Here is a 17,182-nt window from a genome sequence, read left to right as displayed (position 1 = left end):
GGCTTTGGCATCTACCATGGCTCTCCCACAGGAACTGCTCCCTACAGGCCTTCATGGAGAGGTGCTTTAGGAGATTGAATACCACTTTTGCCTCGCACTACCTCCAAGATATCTCCGTCATCAGTTAGATCCTCTGATTGTGGCTCAGGCTCTGCTGTAGGCCTGCAATTACAGATGAGATGCAATCTTTCCTTTCCATTGGTCTTGCCCTGTTCCTTACTAAAAGGTATCAATCTTATTATTTCTTTTCATCATCTTTCATTTGGGAATAACATAAAAGGCGACTCAGCTTGTCGTAAGAGGCGACTAACGGGATCGAGTGGTCAGACTCGCTGACTTGGTTGACGCATGTCATCGGTTCCCAATTGCGCAGATCGATGCTCATGTTGTTGATCACTGGATTGTCTGGTCCAGACTCGATTATTTACAGACCGCCGCCATATAGCTGTAATATTGCTGAGTGCGGCGTAAAACTAAACTCACTCACTCACTCACTCATTTGGGAATAATCAATGTTCTCGACTGAAACGAGAAGTATAATAGGTTATTGAAACTCCTTCTTGATAGAAGTACCTTAAATGTAAACTTGAAGTCAAATGAATAAGGAATAAGTGTGAGAACAGTCTGTGTGCATATTCGTCTGATGTTTTAAACAATCTATCCAAAGCATCTAAAAGTGTTAACTGTTTAATCTCAATAAGAAGAACGTTAATGATCTTTGAGAAGTGATTTTCTGGAAATGCTCTTTCTATTTTCACTGAGTGAGGTCTGATGTTATTGTTGCCAGGCTGTATGCTGTCCTGATAGATTTCACTGCTGCCCTGAGGGTACAACTTGTAATTCAAAATCTGGCAGATGTGATAGACAAGATGGGCTCTCTATCAAGTGGTTCAAGAAAACTGCACCCATTGCGAAGTATGTGGAAAACATAATGTGTGACTCTACCCATGAATGTCCAGATGGAAGCACCTGTTGTAAACTGTCCTCTGGCGAGTGGGGATGCTGTCCTCTGCCAGAGGTAAGATTGTTAATGATCTTTCAGAAGTGATTTTAATGGAAATGCTCTTTCTGTTTAAGGGAACGCATGAAATAGCTCTGACTATAAATCTTTTGAAACAGTAAGAGAAAAGTTCATACATATGAAAAGACTTATGTCAAGTGATGAAAATCAATATCGGGTGTGACCCCATGTCTCTGGAGAACTGTTAGCATCATCGTGGCATGCTGTGTATGAGTGTACGGATGGTACCAATCGGAATTCTATGCCATTCTTCTAGGAGAGCCACGGAAAGTTCATCCAAATTGTTGGGTTGAACAGGCCTGTCCCGAACATTGCGGCCAAAAACATCCCAAATATGTTCGATGGGGTTAGGGTCAGGACTTTTAGCTGGCCATTCCAACATCGGGACACCTGCAGCCCCCACACTGTCCAGACAAACAAGAGCGATGTGAGGGCGGGCATTGTCATACTGGAACTCGAACATTCAACTTGCTGTACCTGCAAAGGGGATCACAATCAGGTTCAAGATTTAGTCATGATATCGTACACCTGCCATCAACATGCACAAGATCTGTTTTGTGGTTAAAGGGAAACCCGTGTCTCCAAACTCAAATTCGACCGTCATTATGGTCTAGTGTCTACCTGCTCTCATCACTAAACATGGTGTTTCTCCATTGACGCACGGTTCTTCCTCCATTATTTTGTGCCCACAGCAGTCTCAAGCGCTTGCGTTGCTCAGTCATGTTGATTCCAACCAATGGACGGCGGCTTTTTAGTCCAGCCGATTTAAGACGATTATGCACTGTACATGAACAAATTCTGACATTTGTTCTTCGCCTGAATTCCATATTGATTTTGGAGGAGGATTTGAACCTGTCTCGCAGAGCAATAAGGTGTAGGGTCCGGTCATCCCATTGGGTGGTTTTCTTTTTCCATCCCCGACCACGCCTCATTTTGACGTCACCAGTCGCTCTATAGAGATTCCAAAGTCTGGATATCATGCTAACAGACTTGTGAAAAGTTGTTGCAACCTGTCGTAATGAGATTCCACAATTGACCATGCCAATTGCCTCCCACTTCTGTGTCAAAGTTAAGTACTGTCTCGCCATGTTAACAATGGTTTTATCCGTTGTGTTTGACAGTGCACATACATGTCACGTGTAAATCTAAGTGCATGTAACTTTAGGAAAACATTATGGTGAGTTTGAGTGAAGTGCTGTTCACGAAAACGATAAGACACAGCGCCGAAGTTAGTAAACAGAAATTTTGAATTGCCCTAAGAAACATGCATTCCCTTAAATTTTTCCATGAGTATATTTTCCCTGAGTGATGTCCTGTGATATTCTGTTTCCAGGCTGTGTGCTGTTCTGATGGAATACACTGCTGCCCCGAAGGAACAACTTGTGATACAGCATCCGGCAAATGTAACAAACAAGATGGACTCTCTATCACTTGGTTCAAGAAAACTGCACCCATTGTGAAGAATGTGGAAAACATAATGTGTGACTCTACCCATGAATGTCCAGATAGAAGCACCTGTTGTAAACTGTCCTCTGGCGAGTGGGGATGCTGTCCTCTGCCAAAGGTAAGAAAGTTAATGATCTTTGAGAAGTGATTTTTCTGGAAATGCTCTTTCTGTTTTCACTGAGTGATGTCCTGTGATATTGTTTCCAGGCTGTGTGCTGTTCTGATGGAATTCACTGCTGCCCCGAAGGAACAACTTGTGATACAGCATCCGGCAAATGTAACAAACAAGATGGACTCTCTATCACTTGGTTCAAGAAAACTGCACCCATTGTGAAGAATGTGGAAAACATAATGTGTGACTCTACCCATGAATGTCCAGATAGAAGCACCTGTTGTAAACTGTCCTCTGGCGAGTGGGGATGCTGTCCTCTGCCAAAGGTAAGAAAGTTAATGATCTTTGAGAAGTGATTTTTCTGGAAATGCTCTTTCTGTTTTCACTGAGTGATGTCCTGTGATATTGTTTCCAGGCTGTGTGCTGTTCTGATGGAATTCACTGCTGCCCCGAAGGAACAACTTGTGATACAGCATCCGGCAAATGTAACAAACAAGATGGACTCTCTATCACTTGGTTCAAGAAAACTGCACCCATTGTGAAGAATGTGGAAAACATAATGTGTGACTCTACCCATGAATGTCCAGATAGAAGCACCTGTTGTAAACTGTCCTCTGGCGAGTGGGGATGCTGTCCTCTGCCAAAGGTAAGAAAGTTAATGATCTTTGAGAAGTGATTTTTCTGGAAATGCTCTTTCTGTTTTCACTGAGTGATGTCCTGTGATATTGTTTCCAGGCTGTGTGCTGTTCTGATGGAATTCACTGCTGCCCCGAGGGAACAACTTGTGATACAGCATCTGGCAGATGTAACAAACAAGATGGACTCTCTCTCACATGGTTCAAGAAAACTGCACCCATTGTGAAGAATGTGGAAAACATAATGTGTGACTCTACCCATGAATGTCCAGATGGAACCACCTGTTGTAAACTGTCCTCTGGCGAGTGGGGATGCTGTCCTTTGCCAAAGGTAAGAGAGTCAATGATCTATGTGTATGATAAAACATGACCTGCTGGCATTATTGAAAAGTAAGCCCATTTTCCAAGAAAAGACCACATACTTTTTTGGTAACAAATTGAATAAATGTTATTTAGTGTCATTTATTTACTCTGACATCCTGGCTAATCCGACAATTTGCTGTGCAGTGGACGATGTCGGATCTCATCGAGACTTGAATGTAATAATTCAAAGTTCAGTAGCAGGGTGATGCTATTAAGATAATGCCCTGGTCAGAGGGACTTTATTTAGATAATTGCCCAAAGGAGTGAGATTGTATCAGATTTGTGGGATATTACGAATAAAAGTGTCCATAGAGAAAGTGATGGTTTATGAGGTTAGTAATCTTCTGGAAATAATCTCTATTTTTAACTTACCTTACCATAGGTCTTCACTTAGTTTACCTTCTTTGTGGTTCAATAAAGTTGTTTCCTCACGGGTAGGTATGGTTTTTATCCCTTAGGTGTGCGTGTTAAGGTAAGTAATCATTTAACTGCACTTACTTTGCTACCTCATGTTGTTTTTTTCTCTCACTTCGGGGTGGGTTCGCCCACGTCATATGTGAGTGTGGCATGGCATCCGTGGGGGTATTATATCTTGCTGGTTTTTCTTCCTCCATTTGGTTTTCCATGTCGATTAGTATTTTTGCCCGTGTTTCAATAAGAAGAAGACGTCTTTTCGTGCCACGTTGCGATGTACGCAGACAGCCTTTCTGGTTGTTTGCCCTTCACTGTCACGAGCTTACGGGCGTGCCTACTTTATAGTGGGGCTGCGTTGGTGCTGCATTTCTCGTATAGGAGTGTTTTTTCTACCTCCTAGCGTTGGTTTCAAGGCATTGTTATGTCTTGTTTTGTTACAGTTAACTGTGTATGTCTCGTCAGTTTTGCACTATCTGCTAGGGGCAGCTATCGGCGAAAGTTCCCCACCCTGGGTGCCCGGATTGTGCATCTCTAGCCTGGTCTTTTGACGGACCCTGCCAGTACTGCGAGGTGTTATTGGTGGCAGATTTCAAGATTTTATTGCGGCTAAGAGGAAGCATTTTGCACAGCGGAAGAGAAGGATCTCGTCTCCAGCGTCGTCATTGGGATCTCTGACCCTGACTTACAACCGCCTTCAGCGACTGTGCCTGTGCCTTACTGTATACCCAGGGTGTTGCATACGTTGTCCAGGGAAGATGTTTTGCACGACAGTTGGATGAAGGGCACGCTTGGCGCTCGGAGACTGAGCGCTCTCGGCGCAGATCACGCTCTAGGTTCCCTGGGAGTAGGCGATCCTGTACCCTCCACAGTAGTCTTTGTCGGCGCTCTCAGTCAGGCTCACAGTCCCCGTGTCGCCCTTTGAATGAGGACTTTCACTTTACTACCAGGTGAAGACGTTGCTTGCTCTCCCAGTCCATATCACCTCGGCACTCCTCCACATCTCGGTCGCCGGAACCACTTTGGATCCCGTCCAAGGAATCTGCTGCTCATGCATCAACATCATCTTCTACACTACGGCGTGATTCGAATTCCGTGTCCTAGGAGGACCTGGAGGAACAGGTTTTTTGCCCGGACTTCGACAAGGAGGCAGGAGGCGACGGCGATTGTGATGGCACTTAAGTCGAAGAATGACGCATTCTTCACGGCATACAAGCTTATCTTGAGAGAGGTGGACTTCATTATCACGCTGTTAAGTTAGCTTGGATGACTTGAGAATCTAACTCCGCGGGATTTGATTCATCACATCGCCGTCCCAGGTTCGGGGGTCGAAGTTCAAGGCGTTGTTATAAACAAGCTGTACTCTGTCCGTTATCACTATGTCAGTGATAATGTGTACTCGATTTGCTCACATCACCTTAGGATATGATCAAACGTAGACGTCTACTATTATGTCTATCACAGCGGTTTCTGGATCATGATTTCAAGACAGGTTTACGACATTGCACGTCTTGACACCACACCTGTGGTAGGCTCGCTGCTCAATGTGTGCATAGGAACTTACATATTAAACCATCTTTAGGTAGACACGTCTCTCCAAGGATTGAGTGCCTATCTAGTCAAGGAGGAGTGCCTATCTAGTCAAGGAGGTTGCAGCAGGATTTTGGAAGAGTGGAGATCTATCTCTTCACATCACCCAGTTGAAGATGAAAGCAGTGATGCATGTCTATCATTGGTTGACAGCACCGAGAGACTAGCTACTGATGATCCTTACGGACAACTCTGTAGTAGCCTTCTAGGTAATCAAGGGTCAAGGAGGCCTCGACCTCTACTACACTTCTTGTTGTCTCTACCCTTCGACGTGGTCGAGTCTGATCCTCCAAATAAAAGTATCTCACATACCAGGAACCTGCATCTTCATGGCAGACGCCTTATCTCGCCCCCCTACGTCTATCACCAACAGAAAATATTGTGTGTCGAGACACGTTTCAAATAATTAGTTTCCAGAGTGGGACCAATTGTTGTACCATCCTCACAATAGGACACTGCAACTGGATCCTCAGCGGTTTCATCTTTGCGCCTGGACCATTTGTGAAAGTCTTGAGGGCCAAGGGGTACTCATATCAAGTGCCGAAGATAATCGCCTGATTTACCAGAAAGGTCGGGACCTCAACATCGTCCTACAACATCTAAGAGGACCTCCGTATGAGCCTTTAGAGGAAGCCTCCTTCATGTATTTGTCTAAAAAGACGGTCTTCCTTCTAGTGTTGGCTACCGCGGCTAGAGTTAGTGAACTCAGAACCTGCGACTGCTTTTGGACGCGCCTTGGTGGCCAACCAGGCCATGGTTCCCTGGCCTGCGTCGTCTTGCCAGCAGAGAGTCGTACCAGCTTCCAGATTAGTTACGTCTGCTTCGACATCCGCACAGTCGGCAGCTTCATCCTGACCCGCTGAGATTTCATCTGCACGGTTGGGTCATCTGCAGAAGGCATTGAGAGTTAAGGACTACTCCTCGTGCGCTGCAAGCATCCTAGCTTGTGCGCATCGTATGTCTGCTAGGTCCTTATGTGACGACAAGTGACGCTCATTTGAGAGTTTTTGTACTCAAGACCGCAAGATCCTATGACAGCTTCTCCACAGTTTTTAGCGAACTTCCTCCTGTTCCTGCATAACTGCAAGCATCTTAGAGGCAGTACCTTGGGGACTTATCTGTCGGCTTTGAACTCCTCCTTGGTGATTAAAGCGGATAAACAGATTTCCAAGGTACCAGAACTTATTGCGCTACACAAGGCCTTCAAATTGGAGAACCAGAAAGGTCGGGACCTCAACATCGTCCTACAACATCTAAGAGGACCTCCGTATGAGCCTTTAGAGGAAGCCTCCTTCATGTATTTGTCTAAAAAGACGGTCTTCCTTCTAGTGTTGGCTACCGCGGCTAGAGTTAGTGAAATTCATGCCCTGGACGTCACACAGGTTCGCTTCGAGCAGTCGAGGCATGGACGAGCCCACTTGGGTCTCCTGTGGGCCAAGAATCAGCTCCCTGGACAGCCAGACAGGCTGTTCTCCGTTCCTCCTTCATCTTCAGTCTTGGGACAACATGACTTGGAGGAGGTGCTGCTGTGTCTCGTTCGAGCCCTCAGATGTTACATCCGGAAGTTGGCTTCTAAGAGACGTTCTCGTAAAAGACTGTTCATCCCACTTTCGACTACCTGCAAGGGGAGGTGAACAGGAACACAGTCGCCTTATGGCTTCGATCTACGATCCTGACGGCTTTTGATGCCAAGCATCTACCTCATCCGGTGGCGAACAACCCACACGAGATCAGAGCGTTGGCATCTACCTTGGCCCTCCATAGTAATTGCACAGTGCCACGAACTATGGAAGGCTGCTTTTGGAAGTGGTCTACTGCCTTCGCTTCCCACTACCTGAGGGACTTGGCAGTTGAGGACATGGAGGGACTACAGTCTTTCAGTCTGTTGGTGGTTGCCCAGCAACTTACCCGGCCGGCCGCCCATTAGGTAATAAAACTGTTTCTTACCGTTGGTCTTAAGATTAACCTCACCCTCAGGGTGCGTCGGTTTTTTCTTTGGAGTTCCCTTGGGTTACTCTTTGTCCTGCTTCCAGGTTTGTCCTGTGACTGTTGACATGGGTCTCCCAGGTTCTCCTAATGCATGTGCACTGGTTGCTGAGGGATGGTCCTCCGGAGTCCAAACCACCATCCATCTGCATCTGTCAAAGCCATATGCCTTAAGACCTATGGTAAGGTAAGTTAAAAATTTATTAAAATCTAAATATTTTAGATATTTAAATACTTACCTTACCATAGGGTGGTGACTCCCTCCCAACGCTGGATGCTCCTCCCCACTCTGGACTCTTCGGACCTTCCTGTTGCCAGTAAAAGTGATTTTTGGATTGTTCGCGCTTGCGTGAGTGGGGAGATCACGTCACGTCCGTGACTACATTCGTAGATTACATGAGGTAGCCATCTAGGGAATGGCGAATCAACGACTGTCTGATCTCTTCTAGTGAAGCTTGAGGTAATATGCATAAGACCTATGGTAAGGTAAGTATATAAAATATTTAGATTTTAATAAATTTTTTTCCTCAGAATGAGGTTCTCTGATATTGTTTCCAGGCTGTGTGCTGTTCTGATGGAATTCACTGCTGCCCCGAAGGAACAACTTGTGATACAGCATCCGGCACATGTAACAAACAAGATGGACTCTCTGTCACGTGGTTCAAGAAAACTGCACCCATTGTGAAGAATGTGGAAAACATAATGTGCGACTCTTCCCATGAATGTCCAGATAGAAGCACCTGTTGTAAACTTTCCTCTGGCGAGTGGGGATGCTGTCCTCTGCCAAAGGTAAGAAGGTTAATGATCTTTGAGAAGTGATTTTTCTGGAAATGCTCTTTCTGTTTTCACTGAGTGATGTCCTGTGATATTCTGTTTCCAGGCTGTGTGCTGTTCTGATGGAATTCACTGCTGCCCTGAGGGAACAACTTGTGATACAGCATCTGGCAGATGTAACAAACAAGATGGACTCTCTCTCACATGGTTCAAGAAAACTGCACCCATTGTGAAGAATGTGGAAAACATAATGTGTGACTCTACCCATGAATGTCCAGATAGAAGCACCTGTTGTAAACTTTCCTCTGGCGAGTGGGGATGCTGTCCTCTGCCAAAGGTAAGAAGGTTAATGATCTTTGAGAAGTGATTTTTCTGGAAATGCTCTTTCTGTTTTCACTGAGTGATGTCCTGTGATATTCTGTTTCCAGGCTGTGTGCTGTTCTGATGGAATTCACTGCTGCCCTGAGGGAACAACTTGTGATACAGCATCTGGCAGATGTAACAAACAAGATGGACTCTCTCTCACATGGTTCAAGAAAACTGCACCCATTGTGAAGAATGTGGAAAATGTAATGTGTGACTCTACCCATCAATGTCCAGATGGAAGCACCTGTTGTAAACTGTCCTCTGGCGAGTGGGGATGCTGTCCTTTGCCAAAGGTAAGAGAGTCAATGATCTATGTGTATGATAAAACATGACCTGCTGGCATTATTGAAAAGTAAGCCCATTTTCCAAGAAAAGACCACATACTTTTTTTGGTAACAAATTGAATAAATGTTATTTAGTATCATTTATTTACTCTGACATCCTGTCTAATCCGACAATTTGCTGTGCAGTGGACGATGTCGGATCTCATCGAGACTTGAATGTAATAATTCAAAGTTCAGTAGCAGGGTGATGCTATTAAGATAATGCCCGGGTCAGAGGGACTTTATTTAGATAATTGCCCAAAGGAGTGAGATTGTATCAGATTTGTGGGATATTACGAATAAAAGTGTCCATAGAGAAAGTGATGGTTTATGAGGTTAGTGATCTTCTGGAAATAATCTCTTTTTTTGTCCCTCAGAATGAGGTTCTCTGATATTGTTTCCAGGCTGTGTGCTGTTCTGATGGAATTCACTGCTGCCCCGAAGGAACAACTTGTGATACAGCATCCGGCAGATGTAACAAACAAGATGGACTCTCTGTCACGTGGTTCAAGAAAACTGCACCCATTGTGAAGAATGTGGAAAACATAATGTGTGACTCTTCCCATCAATGCCCAGATGGAAGCACCTGTTGTAAACTGTCCTCTGGCGAGTGGGGATGCTGTCCTCTGCCAAAGGTAAGAAGGTTAATGATCTTTGAGAAGTGATTTTTCTGGAAATGCTCTTTCTGTTTTCACTGAGTGAGGTCCTGTGATATTGTTTCCAGGCTGTGTGCTGTTCTGATGGAATTCACTGCTGCCCTGAGGGAACAACTTGTGATACAGCATCTGGCAGATGTAACAAACAAGATGGGCTCTCTCTCACGTGGTTCAAGAAAACTGCACCCATTGTGAAGAATGTGGAAAATGTAATGTGTGACTCTACCCATGAATGTCCAGATGGAAGCACCTGTTGTAAGCTATTGTCTGGCGAGTGGGGATGCTGTCCTCTGCTAAAGGTAAGAAAGTCAATGATCTTTGAGAAGTGATCTCCTGGAAATGCTGTCACTACTTTCACTGAGTGATGTCCTGTAATAATTTGTTTCCAGGCTGTGTGCTGTTCTGATGGAGTTCACTGCTGCCCTGAAGGAACAACATGTTCTCCAGGATCTGGCCTATGTAAGAGACCAGATGGCTACTCAGTGAATTGGTTAAAGAAAAACCCAACAATTTCCAAACCCTTGAAAAAACTACCGAAGATCATATTGCCTTGGCAACAAGAACTCTTTACGAAGAATGGTCACAAAGTGAAGGACATCACATGCAACGACTCCAGTAAATGCCCAGATGGAAGTACCTGCTGTCAGCTTCAGAATAATTCCTATGGCTGTTGTCCAGAAGCTAATGTAAGTGTTCCTTATCTATATGTCATATGAGGTTGAAATCAGCAGTATTCAGCTACATGTTAGTGGCCTGTTTCATGACAGTAACAGATAATCCAGTAATCTGAGCAACGATTCACACCCTATATTCCACCTGAATTGGCTAGCTGGAATAATGCTGATGTGATGTAAAGCCTAGCTCAACTCCACCCAATTCACCAAAATAGTGAGTCTCACAATAGGTGTTTCTTTCATTTGCTCTCACTACCAGCACAGAGGGTGTGTGTTGGATGTGGATTGAGACGATTACTACAATGTTGAACTATAGGCTGAACAGTAATGTTGTACACAATATTACAGGTTGAATTATAATGTTGAACACAATGTTGCAGGCTGAATTATGATGTTGTACACAATGTTGCAGGCTGAATTATGATGTTGAACACAATGTTGAAGGCTGAATTATGGTGTTGTACACAATGTTGCAGGCTGAATTATGATGTTGAACACAATGTTGCAGGTTGAATTATAATGTTGAACACAATGTTGCAGGCTGAATTATGATGTTGAACACAATGTTGCAGGTTGAATTATAATGTTGAACACAATGTTGCAGGCTGAATTATGATGTTGAACACAATGTTGCAGGTTGAATTATAATGTTGAACACAATGTTGCAGGCTGAATTATGATGTACACATTGTCGCAGGCTGAACTATAATGTTGAACACAATATTGCAGGCTGAATTATGATGTTGAACACAATGTTGCAGGCTGAACTATAATGTTGAACACAATGTTGCAGGCTGAACTATAATGTTGAACACAATGTTGCGGGTTGAATTATAATGTTGAACACAATGTTGCAGGCTGAATTATGATGTTGTACACATTGTCGCAGGCTGAACTATAATGTTGAACACAATGTTGCAGGCTGAATTATGATGATGTACACAATGTTGCAGGCTGAATTATGATGTACACATTGTCGCAGGCTGAACTATAATGTTGAACACAATGTTACAGGCTGAATTATGATGATGTACACAATGTTGCAGGCTGAACTATAATGTTGAACACATTGTTGCAGGCTGAATTATGATGATGTACACATTGTTGCAGGCTGAACTATAATGTTGTACACATTGTTGCAGGCTGAATTATGATGATGTACACAATGTTGCAGACTTTACTATAATGTTGTACACAATGTTGCAGGCTGTCTGCTGTGAGGACAAGATCCACTGCTGTCCAGTTGGTTACCACTGTGCACCAACAACTGGATTTTGCTGGAAGAACAACGCAACGATTCCCATCCTAGGTTACCGCATGCCATAAAGGGAGACCACTCTAACCCTCACATTAGTGGTATTACAATGGTAGATATGTCACCCAAGTGTTTATGAGTGGCAGTGTTTTGCAGAGTGTTTTTAATGTATTCATTCCAGTCAATCATCTTAGTATCATCAGGTTAATGCATACTGCTTCATCAGGGCACCTGAAAATACATGGCAGTGAGGGTATTTTGTATATATACATATATACTACTATGTTCGTCAGTTCTGTCTAATACAAAATAGAAGCAGAATGTGAGTCCTTTACCGTCTTTGTCGACTATGATAGGTTAACTGGGCGTTGTGTATAATGAGTTGGTACTTAAAACAGATCTAGATTGTTTGGTAAAGTAAGGATTGATGCATTTTGAATATGATTGGTAAGGTCTCAATATTGTTAGTTTCCAAGTTCTCATTTTGTTTTTCAATCCAGAATTTTGATTTATCTGTCCCTCTGAATTAATTCAAAATTTACTTGGCAAGACTTGGAACTTACAAGGTTAATTCACTGAGGACAACGAAACTTTGTGGACTGTAGTTTATTTGTAAATATGTTTACAGGGATTTGTAATAATTAATTGTGGTAATTGTAGAGGTAACTGCGTTCCTCAGTCAGTTACTCTAGAAACTCAAGATGTTTGCCAACATGTGCCTGTAATTTTGGATAGCGTGAAGATGGATAGCATGAAGATACTGTTTTATTTAGGACGGAAAACCACACAAGTCTCTCGGTTCTGTGTATGGGAGTAACAAAGTTTATTCTAACACGCTTGACTTGTTGTGAATGGCATGTAATGATGAATGGTTGCTTAATACATGTGTTGTGTGTCTGATACAACTGATGTAAGAGTTATCTAGGTGTAATGATAAGGGTATTAATAAGGGTATTAATAAGGGTATTAATAATAACAATAATAATGATGAGGGTGTTTGTGTCATAAACTGCTGTAGGTGAAGATGTGGAGATCCATGAGTGATGCTGGATGGTTTTTGATTGTTGTCACTTACTGTGAGAGTCTAAGAAGAGATCATTCTCTGATCTCCAGGGCCACAAAGCATTTGTTGCGCTGCGACATTCATAAATCTATAGTAAATTATTTAGTTACAACAGATCATAAAGTTACGAACTCTATATGTATCAGGACCCTGAGAAGTATGTCAGTAAACCTTCACTAATACCAGGATCCTTTTTCATGGTTCTGCCAATCTCAGTTACTTCTCCTTGATTTTTCTTTTATAGGTCAAACATATGTGAGTTAAACCAGCCCATGTTCATGAACAAGTTCACGAGAAATTAAACACTGAAACCTAAAAACTGTCATATGTCAGTAAATGTTAATGAATTTTAATCACAGGTAATTTGAAATTGCAGAATGGAACCAGTTTCACAAAGCAATCTTAGTGCTATAACCATTGTAAGCAGTGTGCAAAATAGCCACAGTTCCACTAGCCCATGGCAAGTGAAAATCCTGTCAGTACAGTAAATCTCCAGACTTACCGGTATGACTGGCTAGTGAATTTTCTTGTGGTCATTTTGTAAATATCAAATAATCACTCCCTCAGACTTGTGAAACCTGTGTCAAGCCAGCAATATCTCATTGCCATCTGATTTTGTGATCTTTAATTTAATTTCTAAAACTTCAGGCTAGTGAATTATCTTGTGGGCTAGTAACTTAACCCTGGAGATGAAAGGAATGAGTTGAAACTGAGTGTTGCAATATTGCTGATAAGCATATGCTAATTTTAGCTAGCTTCATCTTGTCTGGCACAGATTAACTGTTAGTACTGATATGGGATATTAACCATGTTTAAAGGGGCGAGATTCTCGCTTCCAGATCTCACTCAAAGTCATTGTGTTGTCATTTTGTTATAAACCGTCCCTTGCAGAATGACATATTTGATTTACCGTTATATTAGATTCACCAGTTGTGGTCCACTGAAAAACATATCAAGTCTGACAAAGAGGAGTTATTCAAACCAAAAATTATTTGAAGAAAAAGGAAATTAAGTTGTCATATGTTGTAACTTTCACATTCTTTCAACAGTTAAGAAATAAATCAGTGTTGAGGGGAGATTATTTGAATGATTTCCTCTTGGTATATCTGCAATGGTGTAATTGTACTTTACCACTGTTTTACATTGACAAAATCATATATCATGCGGTGGTGCCATGACCTTGTTACCATGGTAACTGTAGGATACTGATGTCCATCAATAGCTCTCTGTATTTCCTGGTCAGGCATCAGATGAGGAGCATTGATTTTTCAGTCTTTACATTCCATAATGTATTAATTCAGGGGATAATAAATACATCATTTATATATTACTGTTCTCTGTTTTATATCCTTTATATCCTTTATATGCTTTATGCACATTAATACGTCGACCTTTAATGAAGATGGTTAGTGGACTATAGTCATTTGTGAGTGGGGGATGGGATGTGTAGAGATTGAAGCAACCAGTCATGCCAAAAACGTGGATTTGATTACCCACATATGTACAGTTTGTGAACCCCATTTCTGGTGTCTCTTGATATGATATATATTTATATAGCACACATGTGCACGCACTAGTGCATGCTCAAGGCGCTGGTATTTTTCCCTCGATCACTGGATGTCAATCTCAACAGCACATCGTATTTCAATCTCAACTCCATGGGGAGTATACTACTCTTGCTGCCACTTGGCGCACCAAGTTTATTGAGGCTTTCTCATCCTAATGAGGTACCCATTCACAGCCGGGTGGACTGGGACACATAGTCAACAGTACTTTGTCAAAGTTCACTGCACGTTGCTGTACCCGCAACTAGGTGTTTGCACGTATTCATGTGGCCACCATCAGGTCATATACGAAGGGCTTTGTGGGTATTTTAAGTGCACAGGGTTGTGTACTGCACACTAGGGGTTGTGACAACACGGAAAGAGTCAGCACACTATGTTGACTCCAAGGTGGTCACAGGTGGGCTCGATCCCGACACCTCAACCTTGCTGGATCACTAGCCTAGTGCCTTAGCCAGCTCACCAGCTCATCCACCGCCCCCCAGGTATCCCACTGCGCGGTGTGATATTGATGGGATGTTACTATAAGTGGCATAAAACTAAACTCACTTGTGTATGAGTGAATGTCATTTTATACTGCTTTTGAATCATCATTAGAGACAGAAACCTGGGAATCAAACCTAGGTCATTGACATAACGAGTGAACAATATTCCGCATTGCCATCTCACTGCCTCTTGGTGAACCATGAAGATCCAGGTTAAGACTGGTCTCAAGTGACCCATGTTTTTTGTAAAAGGCAACTAAAGGGATCAGGGGGTCAGACTCAAAGACTTGGCATTTGTCATTGAATCCCAAATATGTAGATCAATGCTTTGGCTGTTGGTCATTGAATTGTCTGGTCCAGACTAGATTTTTATTTAGACTGCTCCATATAGCTGGAATTCTGAAGAGTGTGGTATTTTTATTGGATGTGGTGCCTATTGTTGCTGCATTGGTGTCATTTGTGGGCTGAGCATAGCTGTTTAAAATATGAGCAAGATATATCTCAGTGCCTTGCTGTGCATCGGGGACAAGCATTCTGCTGAAGTGGTAGTTTGTAGCAGGTCAAGAGGAATCCCTGACATGACATACTTACCTTGTCAGCTTGCTGACGGGTTAACATTTTCAGTCATGTGAATGGGTTAACCTTTCCTGTTGTTGATGAGTTAACCTTTTCAGTCATGTGGGCTGGTTAACATTTTCAGTCATGTGGGCAGGTTTACTTCTTCTGTTGTTGATGAGTTAGCCTTTTCAGTCATGTGTGTGGGTTAACCTTTCTTGTTGATGGGTTAACCTTTTCAGTCATGTGTATGCGTTTACCTTTTCAGTCATGTAGATTGGTTAACCTTTTCAGTCATGTAGATGGGTTAACCTTTTCAGTCATGTGGGCTGGTTAACCTTTTCAGTCATGTGGGCTGGTTAACCTTTCCTGTTGTTGATGAGTTAACCTTTTCAGTCATGTGGGCTGGTTAACATTTTCAGTCAAGTGGGCAGGTTAGCTTCTTCTGTAGTTGATGAGTTAGCCTTTTCAGTCATGTGTGTGGGTTAACCTTTCTTGTTGATAAGTTAACCTTTTCAGTCATGTGTATGCGTTTACCTTTTCAGTCATGTAGATTGGTTAACCTTTTCAGTCATGTAGATGGGTTAACCTTTTCAGTCATGTGGGCTGGTTAACCTTTTCAGTCATGTGGGCTGGTTAACCTTTCCTGTTGTTGATGAGTTAACCTTTTCAGTCATGTGGGCTGGTTAACATTTTCAGTCAAGTGGGCAGGTTAACTTCTTCTGTAGTTGATGAGTTAGCCTTTTCAGTCATGTGTGTGGGTTAACCTTTCTTGTTGATAAGTTAACCTTTTCAGTCATGTGTATGCGTTTACCTTTTCAGTCATGTAGATTGGTTAACCTTTTCAGTCATGTAGATGGGTTAACCTTTTCAGTCATGTGGGCTGGTTAACCTTTTCAGTCATGTGGGCTGGTTAACCTTTTGGGTCATGTAGATGGGTTAACCTTTTCAGTTGTTGATTGGATAACCCATTCAATCATGTGGACTGGTTAACCTTTTCAGTCATGTAGATGGGTTAACCTTTCCAGTCATGTGGGCTGGTTAACCCTTTGGGTCATGTAGGTGGGTTAACCTTTTCAGTTGTTGATTGGATAACCCATTCAATCATGTGGACTGGTTAACCTTTTCAGGCATATAGATGGGTTAACCTTATCAGTTGTTGATGGGTTAACCTATTCAATCATGTTGGCTGGTTAACCTATTCTGTTGTCGATGGGTTAACTTTTTCAATCATGTGGATGGGTTAATATTTTTCTGTTGTTGATGGGTTAACCTTTTCAGTCATGTGGGCTGGTTAACTTTTTGGGTCATGTAGATGGGTTAACATTTTCAGTTGTTGATTGGTTAACCCATTCAATCATGTGGACTGGTTAACCTTTTCAGTCATGTAGATGGGTTAACCTTTTCAGTCATGTAGATGGGTTAACCTTTTCAGTCATGTGGGCTGGTTAACCTTTTGGGTCATGTAGATGGGTTAGCCTTTTCAGTTGATTGGATAACCCATTCAATCATGTGGACTGGTTAACCTTTTCAGGCATGTAGATGGGTTAACCTTCTCAGTTGTTGATGGGTTAACCTATTCAATCATGTTGGCTGGTTAACCTATTCTGTTGTCGATGGGTTAACTTTTTCAATCATGGGTGGGTTAATATTTTTCTGTTGTTGATGGGTTAACCTTTTCAGTCATGTGGGCTGGTTAACTTTTTGGGTCATGTAGATGGGTTAAAACCTATTCCGTTGTTGATTGGTTAACCCATTCAGTCATGTGGGTGGGTTAACCTTTTCAGGCATGTGGGCAAGGCGTCCACCTTATGATCAGAAGGTCCATGGTTCCAATACCTGCTCAGGATTCGGACACTTAATGGCTGTTACACTTAAAAACTAAAGAAATAAGTAAAATCTCAC

General features: G+C 42.6%; 1 protein-coding gene across 2 annotated transcripts in view; it reads left to right on the top strand.

The window, feature by feature from the left end:
- Nucleotides 1–14,000, top strand: part of LOC137256569 (zonadhesin-like) — an 81,400-nt gene extending 67,400 nt beyond the window's left edge. For both annotated transcript variants that reach the window (XM_067794435.1, XM_067794434.1), the window contains 12 exons: nucleotides 788–1,018; nucleotides 2,355–2,585; nucleotides 2,675–2,905; nucleotides 2,995–3,225; nucleotides 3,315–3,545; nucleotides 8,123–8,353; nucleotides 8,445–8,675; nucleotides 8,767–8,997; nucleotides 9,432–9,662; nucleotides 9,752–9,982; nucleotides 10,073–10,369; nucleotides 11,564–14,000. In XM_067794435.1, coding sequence (XP_067650536.1) covers nucleotides 788–1,018; nucleotides 2,355–2,585; nucleotides 2,675–2,905; nucleotides 2,995–3,225; nucleotides 3,315–3,545; nucleotides 8,123–8,353; nucleotides 8,445–8,675; nucleotides 8,767–8,997; nucleotides 9,432–9,662; nucleotides 9,752–9,982; nucleotides 10,073–10,369; nucleotides 11,564–11,683 — 2,727 coding nt within the window. In that variant the 3' untranslated portion in view covers nucleotides 11,684–14,000. The remainder of the gene's footprint in view (nucleotides 1–787; nucleotides 1,019–2,354; nucleotides 2,586–2,674; nucleotides 2,906–2,994; nucleotides 3,226–3,314; nucleotides 3,546–8,122; nucleotides 8,354–8,444; nucleotides 8,676–8,766; nucleotides 8,998–9,431; nucleotides 9,663–9,751; nucleotides 9,983–10,072; nucleotides 10,370–11,563) is intronic.
- Nucleotides 14,001–17,182: the final 3,182 nt, after the last annotated feature.

Source organism: Haliotis asinina, chromosome 11 (genome assembly GCF_037392515.1).
Source record: "Haliotis asinina isolate JCU_RB_2024 chromosome 11, JCU_Hal_asi_v2, whole genome shotgun sequence".
NCBI lineage: Eukaryota > Metazoa > Mollusca > Gastropoda > Lepetellida > Haliotidae > Haliotis > Haliotis asinina.
This window is presented reverse-complemented; position numbering and strand designations above follow the sequence as displayed.